The sequence below is a fragment of the Ammospiza caudacuta genome, chromosome Z, assembly GCF_027887145.1.
Source record: "Ammospiza caudacuta isolate bAmmCau1 chromosome Z, bAmmCau1.pri, whole genome shotgun sequence".
NCBI classification, from domain to species: domain Eukaryota; kingdom Metazoa; phylum Chordata; class Aves; order Passeriformes; family Passerellidae; genus Ammospiza; species Ammospiza caudacuta.
The window spans coordinates 37,405,037-37,423,884 of record NC_080632.1 but is presented as its reverse complement, the minus strand read 5'-3'; the positions used below and the strand labels follow the sequence as shown (position 1 = coordinate 37,423,884).

The 18,848-nt window shown below is 37.0% G+C and overlaps 1 protein-coding gene across 4 annotated transcripts in view; it reads right to left on the bottom strand.

The window, feature by feature from the left end:
- NFIB (nuclear factor I B) overlaps positions 1–18,848 on the bottom strand; it is a 163,275-nt gene that overhangs the window by 23,202 nt on the left and 121,225 nt on the right. For 2 of the 4 annotated variants that reach the window (XM_058824501.1, XM_058824502.1), the window contains exons 7-9: positions 13,280–13,411; positions 10,714–10,898; positions 196–361 (exon numbers count right to left, since the gene is read on the bottom strand). In XM_058824501.1, coding sequence (XP_058680484.1) covers positions 196–361; positions 10,714–10,898; positions 13,280–13,411 — 483 coding nt within the window. The remainder of the gene's footprint in view (positions 1–195; positions 362–10,713; positions 10,899–13,279; positions 13,412–18,848) is intronic. The other 2 variants (XM_058824503.1, XM_058824504.1) reach the window with 1 other exon arrangement.

Sequence of the window (18,848 nt, the reverse complement as noted above, 5' to 3'; positions counted from 1 at the left end):
TTGGTTCATGTAACATGATCTATGGGTTGAAATTTTGGGAGGAAAAGCTTTGCAGTCAGACCAGGTTTGCTCTCCATGTAAAATGAGGAGCACCCACTTGGTCAAATAGTAGGAAAAGGCGCCTTTTTCTGGCCTTAATTTGAAATAATTTCAAATCTTTGATGGACATTTTTTGTTTCCTAAAGAAATACTTACTGGTTGCTGTAGGTGAAGATGCCTCACCTTCAGTGGATGTAGTGATGGGTTTAGTATCTGTCATGGTCAGGGTCACAGGTCGCACCGCACTGTGATGGGGAGAGGGTGCCAAAACTGGAGTAAAATGGCCAGGCACTTTCCCTACTACTTGACCACTGCTGTTAGGCTACAAAACAAAACCAAAAGAATGCCTTGTGAAACATACAGGTTGTGTTTTAGGAGCCTACCTATCTTAGGGATTTCCAGAATTGCCCATCATCATAGCACCTGTGGTTTTGAATGTGCTGCTCTAAATAGGCTATGTATTTCTATGTGATATTTTCACCAGGCAGGTCCCTTTTCAGATAGGTAGTACTTTTTGGATGCTTAGGTAGCAGTACTTTTTGGTAAGCAGTCTTCCGCATTCTTCCTACCTGGGTGCACATGCATTGGATTGTTCCAAAATATTTTTGCTGCTCATGCAGTGTCTGTGAACCAAAATCCCATGACAGCAGGAGTAAATTGACCAGGCACAGGTCCTAAGATATGAAGTATTAAGAGCAAACAACTGATGTAAAACCTCTGTTTTCACATGCCATACCACTCTGACTTGGAGAAAAACCAAGACTTGACCACAGCTGTCCACAGAGGTTACTCACACTGGAAGGCTAAATAATGATTCACAATTTGGGAATAGGGTACAGGGTTTGGATATGATGCACTATCATGTACACATTGTAACATCTGGCAAAAAGTCACCTACTAAAAACACAGAAGTGTTTAATAATGGGAACTTTGCAATGCAAGAGCATAATAAGTAACACTTCTTTCATAGATACAAGAGGCTGTCTGCATATGACCTTATGGCAGGTACAGGTCATCAAGCAATATGGTGCTTTCTACATGTAGGTACATCTGAATATGGCAATGTTGACTGGTAAATATATGTTTATCCAGTGCTTAAATATACCTTAGACATTCTGCATGACTGCAAACACTGCAAGGGTAAATAACTTGCGATAAAACTAGCACATAGTAAATGGTTTTTACAACAGCAGCTGATAACTTCTGTCTTAAACTGACTGTGTGCTCTATGAGTCATAAGTATTTTAAAAGAGTCATACAAATATGAAATACTGGGAATCTGTTAATCAGAAGCATCGTGTCAAATTAAGATAACCTAAAGACGTGGACTGATAAAGGACACAATTCAACTGATTCAAGGAAAGGTTAAAGGAGGTAAGCATGACAACGGTAATGAAATAATGACTGGACTGACACAATTACCACAAGTATGTGAGAAGTACAAACACACAGAAGACGAAGGAATTTTTGGAAAATAGAGGAAATGCATACTTGAGGTAATGGAATGAAATTGAGAAGGAGGAAATTTAAAATTATAGCACAAGAAACTTCCTGGCAGTATGATTCACTAAACTTTGCAAATGCACCCAAGGGAGAGTCTTGTTTAGGACACCTTAAGCTAAATTAGCAGAAAACACTAGAAAATACAAGTGCAAATGGAAACCAATATGGTATCCATAGGAACACAGAGCAGTTACCTGACTAACTCCTCTCTCTAAAATCACAAGCCTTACAATGAAAAATAACAGTAAAAAAACCACACTAATCATGAGCGGCAAACTACCCCTCCTAATGAGAAAAAGTCACTCTCTAGACACAACTCTTGTCAGGAAGACATGCTCACTAAGTTGGACTGGATTTTCACTATGCTTCTAGGGAGTGTGCTGCAGATGCAAGCCTCCTCTCCTGTCCTAGCAGCCCAGCTGTCCACAGAGCCTGCTGGAGGGAGTACCACCTCTCAGCTGCATCTGTAGCTTGTAGGTGGAGTCCCTGACCTGCAATCACAAGGCTACCTCAGGAGCCTTAGCTTATGTGGTGTGCTAACATCACAAAAGTAGCTGAGAATCTCTTACCAAAATGATCAACTTTTATTAAAACTAAGAAAGAAGATTCTGTGAAGTGTATGGATTTAAACAGACAGTATAATCAGCTTACAAAAGCAGCTGTCTCCAAAGACAGAAGAATAAATTAGAATAGATTAAAATAAATTAGAAGATCATGGGAGACCATGATGATTTACAGAAATGTATCTCCTTATATTGTACCGTAGGGATCCCAGCCAGGGATCCAGTGGCTCACATGGATCTCAGCTTTGCCCTTATCCATATGGCCCAAATGAGCAAACACACTCCTTGTTCAAATGAAGGTTAAGAAAAAGATTATACTTATACCCCATTTTCTTCTAAACTAAATTTTTCCCTGTCTGATATCATAATGGCAGTGCAGTGCATCACTCCACTCCATACAAATGGAGGGTGAAATCCCATGCTTTTTGACAGCCATAGAGGATTTACCAGTGATTTCAGTATATGCAGTTTGTGATCCCCCACACCAAGTGCCTCCATGTCTTTTTCTTTTTTAATTCCTCGAATTTCCTCCTAACTGGAAGTTCTATATCTGTCTCACATGTAAAAGAGAGTGCAGATGCAATACAATGACACTGAGGTCTTCTATTCACAGAAAAGAAATCTCTGAGGTAAAAAACAGTGAAAACTTGTTACTTTAGTAAGGTTAATTCTTATAGATCCAAGACTTCACACTCTGCATAGCAGATTTCAAATCCAGTTGTAGGTAAGCACATACCTGGTGTGAAGTTTACAAATACAATTCTTCTTCAACAGTCGAGCTGTCTTTGAGATGTAAGCCAAGGTCCTCCTTTTGACAAATATTTTCATGGGAAATGGTACACTTGAAATTTGGTTTAAAATTCAGTGTTTTTTGTAAGTGTGCTACTTTTGAAAACAGAGTGTATGAATGGTACTCTTATACTCTCACAAATTCTATTAGAGCAACATCTCTCATAAGAAGCCTTCAAAAAACATCCAAATTTGGTTTTTTTGCATGCAGTGAACAAGAGTGGAGCAATTAACCAAATTAATATTTAAGTTATCACAACTAGTTTGCAGCTTAAGACTGGAAAAATACTCCTAAAAAACAGATCATGCAATTGCCTCAGAGTTATTGCTTTGGCCTGTCTTCAGATTGATGCAGATAGTGCTGCATCAGTTTATACTCAATTCACACTTCCATGGTTATCTTTGGAAACAGAAAATTAAAATGATAGCAGTACATGAACATCGGCTCTCTCAAGTGTCTCAAGTTCTCTAACCTGCTTTAAGTTTTCAGTCCAAAAAGAGAAACCCTTTTGTCAGAAACAGCTCCTTCATAATCTTATTGAAAACTGAAGCTAGAAAGAACTTCTGTGACCTATTCTCCTTTTGCCCTTTACAGTTATATCAAATAATATTTTAGCATGGAAACTACATATCTATTTGGACACTACATATCTATTTGGACCACTTGAATTAAAAGTACTTACAAATACTTACAGTACTTCATTTAACACAAATTAATTTTTTCCTTATACAAAACAAATTCAATATTCTAGTTCCAGTTTTCCTCAAGAGATTCTTACAGACAAACGTATTGCAGGTGAAGAATCAGCTGTTACCATCAAATAGGGCATCAATATGTCTATGTGATGGATTCACAGAGGCAATGCCTGAGGCATAAACCTCAAGCAAATTCCATAGAGTCAGCTGTGTTAGATAAACAAGCTGTGCATTGGAAAATTTGTGAGGAAAAAAAGTAAACATAATGAAGGTCTGGGAAATATAGCCCTTATTTATGCAGGCATACATTTTTCTACTCTTGGATTGAACGCTAATTTGATTTTCAGATCTGTTACAATTTTGATCTTTTTTAATTCCACCATCTTGGTTTGCCACAGTTTAATTCATTTATGTGCCCAAAGGCAAAGGCAAGTTGCATTTGCTGTCACAGCTGTAATGTAACTCAGAATGTCAGACTGTTGTTATCCAGTGGTGTGCACTGTGCACATTTTATTTTAATCCTCAGGTGTGAAGTCTGAACAGAAACCTGTAAACAATATGAATATGGACTTTCTTAAAGTCAGGATTCACTGTATCTTTTTGCCCTGATAGGATTTTTAAACATATTTATAATCAATATTTAATCAACCTCCTTTCAGACTTTTGTTCACATACCTTAGGTACAATTCAGGACAGTGTTTTTTCATATAGTCTACTACTTTCAGTGTTACAAAAAAGTATTTCTGATGCTATAATGAAGTAGAAACTAACATCTACAGATGACCTAACCAAACACAACAAAAGTATGAAACATCTATTAAAAATTTTACATGAACTATTTATTGCTTAAATTATAAAATATATTTGATGCTCACATATACACTTTTTAAAAAAAAATTTAATTATACTTCTCAATTCCAAATTAAATAATCCAATTTTCCTCGAAATCTTAAGTACAAATCACCTTCAAACAAATAATTAACAAAGGCCAGAAATTATATTAATCTGTGCATGTCCTAGGTATAGCTACATATGATACTCTGCTAGGTGTTTCAGAAAGAAGTTTCAAGGCTTAACAAAACATTATATTACCCCATCTAACCATTACACTTGGAGGATAGTATATTTGCTTCTCAAAACACAGGTTTTTAATAGAAATTCTGTGTTTCACAATGTTATCATATTATAGCTAGCTGATAAACCAGTGAATGCCGTTTAGTCAAACTGGATATCATGCATTTGGAAATACCATTTCACCCATTTCCTCTCAAGAATTCCGTTTGCTTGTAAAGGCAAATTTCCAGTATTATGGTGAACAATATTACTATAAAAACCTATGGCAGGGTAGTTTTGAGAAGGCTGATTGAATTAATTTTGTTGAAGAAGGTATAGGAGATATAGTTTGGGATATTTTGGTCCTTTGTTCTCATACCAAATATCTTACATTAAAAATTGTTTACTAGACACACCTCTGAACCTGGAGATCATAGCTGGTAAGTTCTGGTTTTGAGCCCAGGTCATTGTGCTGTACAGTGCCCATGAAGAGTGATGAATTTTTTAGAAAACTTACAACTGAAAGAAATCAGAAATGTCTTCTATTTTTCTAATTTCCCTCTCTCCTTTTTGTCTAGGGTGCCCTAATGCTCTATCACCTCTAAAAATCGAATGGCCATGTTATTCTCACACCAGACATAGCTGAATGGTACAGCAGTCAGTTTCACAAAATGTGTGAAACACATATCCTCAATTTATTACCCATCTGACTAATAATGATGCTTCTGAGACTCTGCTGAACATAAGGAAATGGCATTACTAGAGTACCACCAGTGTGACTCTAGAAAATACTTTAGGGCATTTTGAACCTGGTGGGTTCCATAAAGGATTTGCTTCTCATAAATCAAGGCTGTACAGGTTTCCTTTCTGCTATTGAACACTAAGGTAGCAACAGGAATGCACTTTGTCTTCTTTTAGTGCCCGTTACCACTTTTCAGCGGAATGATCCTCCCTAACTTCCCTATTAAGAATCTGAGTAACTCATCATGACAGCATATCTTACACAGACCTCTCAAATACCACACCAGAGCTTTATGTGGTATGACATGCAGCTACCTGCACAAAAACTTAGCTTTAGAGAAATACATGTTGCTGCCAGTTCTTGGCTGACAACATCCCTACTGTGTTTTCTATAAGAAATCAAGGTGTCAGCTTTGATCTAGAAAGGCCCAAGTCTCATTCATTTGGTGAACTGATGAATGAATTTTCATCTTGATGTAACGCTGCTGAAACTGAGAGCAACTGCAGAGCTTCAGTAATCCATGTTCAGACTGGATCTCATAAGACAGTCTAGAATCTTACATCCTGAATCACAATTTTACCTGTGATAAACTTTACCTGGATAAGTTTGGGTGACAGAAGCATGGGAAAGGAATTCTCTTTGTAGATAAATGTTCAAAATATATTTTTCTATTACATAGTATTTCATGCACTCTGAAGACTTAAACTCATTCATTTAGAGAAATTAAATACAAGATAATAATTTACAACTGCAATTAAATCTTAAAACAGCGTGTCAGTAGATAGTGTTAAGCTAGGACTCAGTCTTTGCCTCCCAATCACAATTAAAAACTGCACATTGCCTTATTTAATCTTTAATAATTTCTTAAAAATTACAAGGAAAGACTTGCTCAAGAAGCTGAAAATTATTAAACATCAACAAATAAAAGAAGTCCTAGCTGTACCAAAGAAACCACATGCACACAATTTTGCATGTTTTGGATAATTCTGCTAGTACTCTCCCAGGAATTAAGAGGAAACACTGTGACCAGCCCAGAGAAAGCCCCACAAGATCCCTTCATCAACACCAAATAACTGTAATTATTGTATTGAAGAATGTAGAACAAAGCATCTGCCTAGCATCCCTGAAGAACGGTCCTTTCATTGAACAAAATGTTCCATATCCCAATCCAGTACAGGAGGAAAATAAGTGGCCTCATCAGCTTCCAGAAACAACTATTCTCAAGCGCTACAGATATTTCTGTCTTCAGACAAAGATAAAACCAATGAAAAGACAAAGCTGCAAACTACCCCACTCTGCAATAAAGTATGTTTTATCAGACACAGGAATTTTAGACAAATATGCAGTCATATATACTGCAAATATGCAGCAGATCACTCAGCCTGTATTAAATAACACATACAAGCCATTTTTTGTAGGAAGAAAACAGCCCAATACTTAACTCACATCAACTTCAGTTAGTTTTACCATATCATGAAAACAGCATATTTCATCATAAATATCACAACATTTGAGGTAAGGTTACAGAAAAACTGTGCCCTTTATTATGACATACTCAAACATCTTGGAAGACTGTTTGGTTCAGTCAGAAAAAAAGATAATTCCTACTGATACCAGGATGTTCCTCGGCAGGATTCAGCTCAACTGTTTGCTTTACTGCATTCTTTATCACAGTTTCGGATCTTTTTTCTGTGATTTGCCACACCTTCATCAGGAAATTATTCCATTTAACTCAACCGTGAATTATGTTTGGAGGTTTTGGTTTTGATTTCAGCCACACAGGTGATGTTGTGCTTGACTATTTTTTCAGGCTTATTGGATACCTTATTTTGATACTGAATATGATTACTACACTCCTGAGTAATAATGAATTTCATGTGTTTGCAGATTTGTGTGCATGTGTGCATCTGTACTTGTGTACACAGATACAGAGGAGGTAATACTTTCTAAGATTAAAAGATTGACCCATCTGGAATCATTCAAAAAGGAAATACATGCTGGAAATTTGTAGTAGCTTTGAAAACCTCACTCTATGTGGATAAACCCCATAGGAGGATTAGACACATACCAATCAATTAGTTTTTTGATGAAACTTGCATTGAATAACCAGTATCAGCCAGGGGCACCTGTACCCCATCATTATACAGATCCGTCCTCACACATAAAATCTCAACCAGTAACATGTGTACCTAGCTAAGAAGAAAAGCTTTGAAATAAATACACTAGAAAGGGCTTAGAAGAAATTCTAAATCAGTGGATAGTACAAAAGTTCTCAAAACCCTGAGAACTTACCAGACTACTAGCTTGAGACAAGTCCAGCTCTGTATCTAACAAGATCTATTTCTGTTCAGTACATTTGTTTGTTTATTCTCCATATTGAGCAGGGGATGAAAAGCAGATATTCATGAAACCAGCAGCAACAGCTCCCTTTTGTTTAGGATCATCCATTGTTGAACCATTTTTCAGTGCAGCCAAAGGGCCTGTTTGAACTTCCTGACTGTTCATCACACATAATTTGGACTATTTAACATTATGTCAAGAAAATTGCTCAGTGCTTCCCATAATGGGAACCTACGAGATCTCTATAGCCTTGAACTAATTTTACTTAAAGTATTCCATTGAATAGCATGACTGTCTCCCTATAATCAGTGCAGCAGTAATGTAATTAATCTCAAAATTGCTGTGGGGAGTACAAGGCATCTCAGTTGCTTGTCGTAACAATCTAAATTAGTGTATTACTGAAAGATGTTCAGGAGGAGCAGTTCATTTTAGGTAAATGCTGTCAGGGTATCCATTCTTTCTATTTCTCCAGCTAAATTAAAACTATCATAGTTCTCCTTTTGAAATCCAAATGGGTATGTTTTGAGGTGGGAAAGTATAATTAAATTTAATGTGGTATTCCTACAGATGCAGTTTTGAATTTTATAATAATTAAATTTGTTTGAATAAAAATTCATGTTTTATTTTGAAAAGAAAAACTGGTTTGGCTCAAAGCATCCTATTGTTATCAGAACAATTCCCTTTTGTCACTGAAACTTCACTGACAGTTGCTTCTTCTTTTCCTAAGCAAAAAATTAATCCTGCTGTTTTACTTTTCATACAGCCAGACTTTAACTATTTTATTTAGTGATATTTTGACTAGGCATGCAACTGCTCGAACTTACAGCAAATCTAAGAGATGAAATTCAAAGAATTAAATTTTTAAAATATTTCACTAATAATAGTGATTAATGATAATAAATTATGGTATTTATATGACGTAGATGACTGAAACTGCATATTTTGTGTCATTTACCCTATCTCCTCTTGCCAGGAACTAAACCAAATCTCAAATGAAACGAAAAAAATTACCCTAAAAAAGGTTACAAAAAGTGATGAAAGTAGTAAACTTGGGCCAGTTAAATCTGTTATTCCTTATGGAGTATACAAAAATATGAAGTCGTCTCAGTTTGCTGCTACTCTGTAACAAATCAGACTAAAATTTAATCTTTTAAGATCAAAAGATTATTTTTTCAACCAGAGGTAAGGGAAAAGAGTTGGGCAAAAAGTTGAAAGCATAACTCCTGCTCAATTGATATATTCTCCAATATTAAAATCATAAGACAGCACATTTTTCAACTGAAAGTCAGATACTTCATTTAGATGTAGTTTTTTTCAGTAATGATCCGAAGTAGGATGTGGAACAATCCAGAGAGATTATCACCTAATCTGCTCCTTTAACATATATAAGAAATCAAAATGTAAGTAAAACAAGCACTGAATAATTAAAGAAATGCATAACAGTAAGGGCCTGATTTAATTTGCATAATTTTTCCCTTAATAGTGCCTAATTAAGACATCAGTTTAAAAAAAAATCCAACAGAACTCTGAGATTTTCCGCACTGAATTAAAGCTAAGGACTTTTAATGGGTGTCTTAATTAGACTTTGTTATTCATGGAAATTTTACACAAATTAAAATCAGGTCCTGCATGCAACATTCCCAGCTGAGTCTCAGAAAAAATGCTATACAGGATTGAAAGAATTTTAATCCATGTGCAGATAGCAATTTGTATTCTGAAGTCAATATACACTGTGTTCAGTTTTTTGTTTAATTTGCAGTAATACTGTAACAAGCAAAACCTGCATAGTCAGAATTTTTTTCTTCAAAGTAAATTTTGATTTTATGGGCCCACCTTTTTTTTTTTTTTTTTTTTTGTTAATTAAATATATCGGAAGTCATGCAGCTTGACGAGGAAATTAGTCCATGGGGACAATAGCCACCATGAACAGTCTGCACAGTCCTGAGAAAGTATGATGAATGCTGCAAGGCCTGTCATTATTGGTGAAAAAAAACCAACCTTAGCCCAAAACAAAATACTGTCATAGCAATCCCATCATCCCTGCTAAGAAAGTCCTTCCAAAGGAACCTAACTCTTAGAGGACGGAAAACCTGTCTGCAGTTTACATACCCAAGGCTCTTCCAAAACAACATGCTAAAGCACAAGCAACAGGGCTCCAAAAGAGCCTTTCAGGAAAGGCATCAAAAGAATAACAGCCTCAGCAGCAAAGATTACATTACACTGACATTGGACATATTCCAGGTATTGAGAGACCAAGTCTCAACTGCAGTTTATTCTGTAGTGCAAATCACATGGTAACTGTGCGTGCTGATGTTATCATGGAAAGCATTTTGCACACAGACCTTTACAAATGACTTTACTAATGAAAAACATGTCAATTTCCAATATCAGACACAACTTTGGACCCGTGCAGTTGCCAGGAATGCATCTGCTATAGCATGTTCTCTAGAAAGGGAGGAAAAAAGAATTTGTATGTCTCACTATGCCAAGAAATATCAGTACCTGCAAAGAAATATCAGCGCCTATAAGTGTTGTGCTCACTGTGCAAAGAAATATCAGTGCCTATGGAACAGGGCAAGTACTAACTTGCAAGAGTTTACTTTTATAAAGTAAAATTTATAGCCAGGCTATAAATATACCTGTATGTCTACGCGTGTACTTGGACATGCATGTGTACCAACGCACTCCTCGGAGTGGAGCTTTGCCTCTGGTGGCCCAGCCTGCAGGAGGGTGCAGGACCAGGACCTGACCTGTTGCTGCTGGCAGGGCTTTCAGTAGAGTATTTTTCTTACACTTGACGGAGGAAAACAAGTAAATATGATTAACCTGCACCCTCTATTCAATCATGATGAACAGGATAAGTTGTATCACTTTATATAGCAGATCCAGATTCCTCTAACACCAGAACTGGCTAGGCACCAGTCTAGATGCCTTACACATATTCCTCACAGGGCTGGTTTTGGAGTTATTGACATAATTTTACAGTACCTGGCTGGTCTGCGGGCTGGACGGGTCATAAGAAGGTACATAGTTCTTCAGAGTATCCTGAGGATTCAGGTGGGGAGGATATCTGATCGTTGGATGAGAGAAGTAGCTAGATGGGCCAGGAGGGAGAATAGCTTGTGCTGGAAATGGCAATGGTGAAGGTGGAGGTGGAGTTCTAGTTGAGATGACTGGAGAAGATAAAATAAAATTAAAATTACTTCGCATCTTGTTTCTTCTAAAATTCTTCACCTCTGCATTACAGCAAAAAAAATATAGTCAGTTATAAATCAATGTATTGAACTCCTGCGTAAGGGCATTTTTACAGAAAAACTTAAAGCCTTTATATTATCTCAGGAAATGAAAAGTGTAACTGTTTCAAATTCATAAATAGTGCATCTTGTTTTGGTTTTGTGGGTTATGCCATCATAGTATTTTCTTTTTTTTTTTTTTAACAGGAGTCATTCTCCAACATAAAGGTTATTCCAATTACACAATTCTCCCATCTGGAGCCCAAAGAAATCAAATCAAATACTAAATAAAGCCCCCACTTTTATTTACAGCACTGCAACACTGAGGAAAACCACCAAGTCCCAAGAAACGAAGATTGCTCGCTGTATTGCAATCTATCCTCCTCATTTGGGGACCGGACAGTATCTACTCATTAATATTGCCACAAATATTTGCTGACCTTTATGAAAATGTTAATGAATGTTCAACTTCTTCAGTACCTGAGAATCCAACCCACCCAGTAAAATTATCTTTGACTAATAAAAAATTACCTACACTACCCATTTTTATTATTATCATTCTCTTTATTTCCAGCCTCTACAAACATACAATTTTCTACCTAAAGACTGTGTATAGTGTCTAAACTAACAATGTTTTCACAGTGCAAGGAAGGTACAGCTTGTCCTTCTGGTGCCCAGTTGCTGGTCTGGAAGCGTAGAACTTTCTTCTATCACACTGCACAAGAACACACTTTCCACCCTTACTACACACCTAGAGAGCACACACTTGGTGTATTGAAACAAGGGGTACTTAGTTCAATGGAAATGGAGAAGAGACAGGGAGTTTCCATTTTCATTAGTGGAAAAATACAAAATCAGGTCTTTAAAGAAAGGTTATTTATACACTGTTCAGTGGTTCTCTACTGCATCAGCGCAAGCACATGAACACTGCTCTTCTGGAACACCTTTCACATCTCTGAGTTTCTTCAGCTTAATTTTTATAGGACTTCCTATATTTTTGGGCATTGCTCATCAGCATAATAGAACAGGCTACAAAGATTAAAATGGGGTTCCCAACAAGTAAATAATTCACTAAATCACAAGATAGGTTATGATCATCACTCAAGAATGTATATTATAAAACTATACTCTAAATTTAATATAAAGAGATACTCATAAGTGATTTGGGGGATTTTTTTTTTTTTTTGATTGGCTGGGGTTTTTTGGGTTTGTTTGGGTTTTTTTAGAAGGTTCATTTTACTGACAGCTCCACCAAATTCAGTTTAAACAAAATACTAATTACTCCTCTGGCGTGTCAGAGCTATGAAAAACAAACACGAATAAAGTGAAATCTGTCCCTTCCATTTCACCCATCATCTCTATATGCTTGAGTGTCTGCTGGTAGTGGAAACCTCAGACTGACCAGAATGAGTTCAGGACCATTGTAATAAAAAATAAGTGGATGTTAAGGGGAAAATAGTTCTTATAGATGAGCTTAAAGGGAGCCACTTGAAATCATGGAGGAAAAATAAAACAAACTTCTCAAAGCAAAACTTCATGTGAAGAAAAAAAACAAAATTTTCAAATCTGTTTTACTCTAGTCACTTAACTCTGCTCAATAAATTAAAACTTTTATATGTAGTTTATGTCAAGGAGACATGATGAGATGTTGAAGGGACACTTCTGATCATCTGAAAACCAGGGTCAGTCTCACCTATAAAATTAAACACACCACGATGCTGGAATTACCCTGTAACTGATAAACCCTCAAGACAACATGCATTCCGTCACATTTCACATACCTCATCCTTACTTCAAGTGAATTTTTACTACGGATTTACTAATGATTTCAGAAAACAGGTGTTGAAAAATACTTAATCAGGACTTTTTAGACTCAGCATTCAAAAGAAGCACTGGTACTTATTTCATTGTGTCACATGGTGAACATGGTTGTGACTTCTCTTGTGTATTAAATCCTGCCATTCTGGTATTTAAATACAATCTAGTCATAGCAACAATAATAAAAAAGGGATTTAGGCAAGAGGATGAAATACAGGGAGCATTTTTCCTCTGTCAGTTTCTTTAAGCATTGTACAGTTTATTTTATTCACTAATTAATCCTAAATCCTTTTAAGTGACTTCCAGCAGTCAGATTACCTGAAAAGCTAAATGAGCACTCTTGCAAGGATATCCCAACCTTTTCCATTTTTATTTTCACCAGTATTATAAATTCGATTAGGTCTCTAAGAAAGTCTGCAAAAATGCATCACAATCTGATTATAGCAAAGGAGAACAGAGCAAATGAACAGGGAGGTTTTTATTTCCTGCGACATAACCCTCACCACTGTGTGCAACTCCTGGGATTCCTGGGTGGTGATGCTGGGGAAAAGTGCTCAGTCTTGATGAAGAATCCTGGGGAGAAGTGGGACTAAACAAAGGCTTTTCAGGTTTCTTCATTGTAGGAGAAGACATATCTACAATTAAAAAAACAATATAACAATAACATTAGCTTAGAACCTTGCCTCAGAACACATCATTTTACAGACTGAAGATATTTCTTTCTGTTTTTCTTGCACAAATATGATATGGTGATCCAAATCCCATATGGTGAATAAACTAATTTTAAATTACTGCTTTCAAATTTGAGAATTAAAAATTATGTCCTAACAGGTTCTTGTCCTGCAAAACAGAAACTACATTTCTTTCATACCATAGAAGTCAACCTGTGAAGAAATTTATGTCTTTAGAACCTTCCTAGACACCCGTCAGCTCCCTAGTACATCACCAAATCATCTGTTCCTTCAACAGCCACTTAATTTTTATTGCGTTTCTCAATGCAACACCTACACACAGGTGTGTAGGGTAATTGCCATACACAGGCCAGTTTATGGTATTTATTATTTTATTACCTCAAAACTTATCCCCTTATCACCAAAACCATAATGAAACGATGTAACTTCCCTAAGAACAAGGGATACTTTAACTATTGTCATATTTTCCACGTCACAAGGATTGTCTTGTCACTTCTTCCTTTGAGTTTACCAATAAATAAAAGCATTTCTTTAGAGCTCACTATGTGAAGATAACAGACTGGTAGGGACAAATGTATGATTTCTACCAAGTTTACTGAAGTTCTCCAGAGCAAAAATACTGGATTTTTTCTGAAATTTCACATTAATTGATCAATATTTGTTGGACTTTGTACCAAATTATTTCAAATATAATTACAATATTTTTGTAGAACAGACATCAACATTGTAATTGGTTCCATTTCAAATCAATGAAATTTCAAATCAATTACTTCTGCTTTCAACCCATGTTCAAAGCAGAGGTAATTCGTTAAGCACTTTACTGGACAGGGGCCACATTGAAGCTTTCTTACATGGACCACGTTATTTTTAAAATTATTTTGACCCTTTTAATATTGGCACACTCTATTACTCTATTCTGCTAAGACAGGCCTGCAAAATGTGAATGTCTTACTGAGACCCAATTGGATCAATGTTTTCTGAACCGAACTTAGAGCAGGACAGATGAAACTGAGTCCAATTCCTTACCCTGCCCCATCCTGTTGTCAAGCCCGGCACAGGCACTGGCACTAGACACAGAGCAGACTCTGCCTGTGACCCTCCACCATCCCCTGCAAGTCCCACCCTCCACTTTGATCCTGACTACTATGTCTGATGAGTGCCTGAATATCCCGAAGAGTTCATCTCTTCAACAATGCTGCAGAAAAACAATTTATTTGTTTTTAAGTTTCAGGAGGGGATTCCAATCCTTATTACTTTGAGAATGAAAATAAAACAGACTTTTGGAAAAAATAATCTGAAATACAGATGAAAAGCAGAAAGATGTCAAAAGCACTACGACAAAGTCATTTTAAGGTCAAAATTAATCAGACACAGTGTCCTGTCCTGCTGAGAATGTTCTTCAAATGTTAAAGTCTCAGTGCTGTTCCAAATCACTGTTGTTTGTATTCTCATATTACTTTAGAGATACAGCACACAGGCACCCAAACAGGTAGCATGTTATACATTCCAAAGCATCACATCAAAGTAAAAAGGGCTTATGCAAATAAAAAGTTAGAACATCTCATCTTCCAACAAGGTAAACCAGCCTATGTAGGAGGGCAGAAGAGCTGCTGTGAAACATAGCATATGTAGCCTGTTCGTCAGCAGCTTGCACAAATGGTGCTCCAGATGTATAGCTGCTCAAGACAGCCCAAGGCAACAATTTTGATCAACTCTAATGTGATAAAATGCTGCAGGGAAAGTGCAGAAACATGTTTACATCAGCCTTTAATTAAACTGTTGTTCGCTTCCAAAGAACCTTAGGAAACACTAATGAGACTTGAGTTTTGGCAATTTCCTCATCAAAGCTAAGACCCTCTTCCTCTGTCTAAAGCAGCTTGCCATCCAGGCAGCTCCTGGATGAGTGTCATCTTGACACAGCACTTGGCAAGCCACCTGTAAGGAGAACTCAGCTGGAACCAAAGAGTGACCCAGGGCAAGTTTAAACATCCACCTGCCCATTTCTGGGCACCTGACCTACTTTCTTGATCACCACCACAGCATAGCAGCTTCTCTTTCTTGCCGATGAGGGATGCTTATGAGAAGAGCTAGAAGATTCCATAAACAAATAATAAATATATTTCAATCTTTTAATTCTATAAATCTTCTTATTAGTATATTTTCTGCTGCTTGGTTTCACAAACCTTTTTGTACAAGTTACACTCTTGCAAACAGCAATCTGTAAAGATTTATTTACACCTCAGTAGTGTAGCATCACTTCCAGAGAAAGTAAGATAAACCCATATTCAGCTTACAGTATTTATCACTGTCATGAAGGACAAAAACCATGGAGTCCATAGCACCACTGTCAAGTTATAAGAAGCATCCTTCCATGCTACAGCTTTAAATGAACTTCTCTTTCCCAGAGGCAGTACTTGGAATGATTTCTGCTGGCAGGATACACTACACACATCACAGCCAGCTTGACCTTAGTCTTCACCTCATCCAATGGGTACTCTTGTGTGAAGCACATGAAAACTTCAGTAAAACTTTGAATTCACTTTGGACGTCTGTATAATGACAAGAAATCTCACCATGGTCAGGAGAATTTGTTTTGCTTTACACCTGCACATGGGAAGAAGGCGCAGAGCCACTTTGCACAGGCAAAACCAGCATCACCAATTTTTCTGATAGCTCAATATGATTTCCTTTAACATTGTGTATTTCTCAACTGTGCATTTTAATAAGGCACCTAATACTGAATACTGACAGCTGAGTTACTTTAAACCACAACCACCTCTCCCTTATTGAAAAAAGGCTTTGTTATATCTGCCCCAAACATTTGGCACTGGGGATGGATGAAAACTAAGGAGCATGACAATAAAAACATTTTAATTCATTTATCTTCTCCACAAAAGGAAGAAAAGGAGTGGGGACATATTTTTTTATGGATATGTGAATAAATATGAAAGAAAGATAAATGCGCCTGAACAGCTGGATGTTTGCGATACTTGATGTTTGTAACAAAGACTGGCTTAGAGATCCTGTTCTATACCAAACAGAAACCAGTCTCTGCAACTAGCTCATCCCTTTTACAAATCTGTGCCCTAATCCTTGACTTTTTGGTGTCTCATTCCACTTCACTGTAAGTGTTATCTTGGACCAGAGGTAAGGCTTCTTAAAAATTTATTTACTTCCATGAAAAATTCTGGTAATTGATGTTCTCCAGAATTAAAAATCAACAAAATAAAACAGAACAAACAAATCATGGTCAATTCCATGCTATGGATTTCTGAGGCATATTTTAACAATTCTCAAGGTGAGCTTTTGCACTCACTTTTGTGAGAAACAACAGGGTCATGCAGCTGCATGCATACTGCTTAGCAGCTGAGAGTGTTCTGAACTTTAGGACCAGTGTCAAGGTTTGGAAAGAGCTGTTCACTTCACATTCAAAAGACTGATCTGTTTTACCTCACATTTTAAAAACTGATCTCGGTTTTACTTTTACTTCTGCATCAAGTGTGGAAAACCATTTTACATATGAAAATTTTATACTGGATTAGAATTTTTCAGTGTATGAAGACTTGATAAACTCCCATTTTCAAATCAGCCTACTTAGTGCCAATGTTATTTTCACAGGCACACCTCTGATATTACACAATCCAGTCTACCAGACTGTGACACCTGTTTTCCCATCAGGAATCATGCCCAAGGCTAATCAAATGCTCTGTTGTGCTATTATGTCATTTCACAACAGATAAACCATTTCAATGTATCATCTTTTGAGATTTGTATTTAAAACCCAAGAAGAGAAACTAGACTAGAATTTCTAGTCACTTTCAGTATTGTAAGCTGTCAAGAAAAACACTAAAACAATACTGTAATTCAGAACAACAACAGCAAAAGCAAAATTAATTGCAAAAGCAACTGAATTATTTATTTTTCCATTAGTCATATAATTAATTACACTATTTTATTTTGCTTTGCTCTTTAAGTAGTAATATACATAAGAGAAGAAAGTGATACAAGAACTTCCAGATAACTGAAATAGAAAAGTCAGAACCCTTTTGATGGAGCAGACATGTCATTCTTCTCATCCTTAACTACATGAACTTGAAGAATGCTGTACTCCATTGCCAACAGTATCATTCTGTGGGCTGTGTTTACCTTGAAGATTTTCTTTACCTCAGCAGAAAGGGGTTTGGACAAGAGACAGAAGGGTTTTACCTACCTGCCCTTACACCTCCCAGCATACAGGGTGAGGGTGGATATAGGGAGGCAGGGTGGAAAACTCAGGGAAATCCCTATATGAATGAATGTAGGACACTCTTTGCTGGTGTTTGTGACTGTATAAAATTGGACAACTGAAATTTTCCATTGCATTACTGACTATCCTACGTTTTACCGACAGAAAGTAGAACTCAGTGCAGTTCCTGTTAAAATTATATGCACTAGCTTTTGGAAAGTATAATCTAGTGCATGGATATTTAAACTAAAGTAATTGGGAAACCTGCATACACAATTCCCCAATATTTTTTTTTTCAATTTTAACAGAACACTATTTATAAAATGGGGGATGACCAAAGCTATGATGGTCAGATTGAATTAATATTGAATATGTGAACACTAAAACTTTCCCCATCCCAAAATAATTTCAAAAAATGTCCCCCTATAGGGCAGGACATACGGACCTAATCCCATAACTGTTGTTTGACAAGATCATATTTCACGTAGGTAATTAACTCCCATACTGAAGAGATGTATGTCTACGTAAACCCACAGCTATTCCCACCAAGATTAGGCTGAAACTGTGGTACACTGTCCTGTAAAGGCTGTGGGCAGCAATTCTTCATTCTCATCTATAAACACACCTCACCACTTCTCACCAGGAAGTAACAGTAAAACACCCAGGGAAGGTTTATAATCAGCACTACTATGTTACTATAACGGCCCTGTTTCCTGGGAGAAGAAACATACCTTTTTTCCCATGCACTGACCTTCTAGATAAAGCCGCCCAACCTTCCTCACCTTTCCTCATCCTCATCTCATACCAGAAATACTGTCCTGCTGTGAGACCCCCAAGCTGCAGGTGCCATCACGGAGATCACTGGGATCTGGGATGCTGCTGTTGGAAGGAGGTGAGAATACCTCCACCCCCTTCACAGTGACCCCCAGGGACCAGCTGCACCTCTGCAGCCTCTCCTGTCTCACATCTTCCTACAACTGCAGACTCAGTTCATCCAACCACTTCTGTATCAACACAGCACATTGGATGTTGTATGGGAAGTACTTGGGACTAGCACAGAGCTCAGGCTACCTATTAAACACGGAGTAGGCGCTGCAAGTAATGGGGCTGACTTTGGAAATAGTGACAAAAGACATCAAACCAAAAATACTGTGT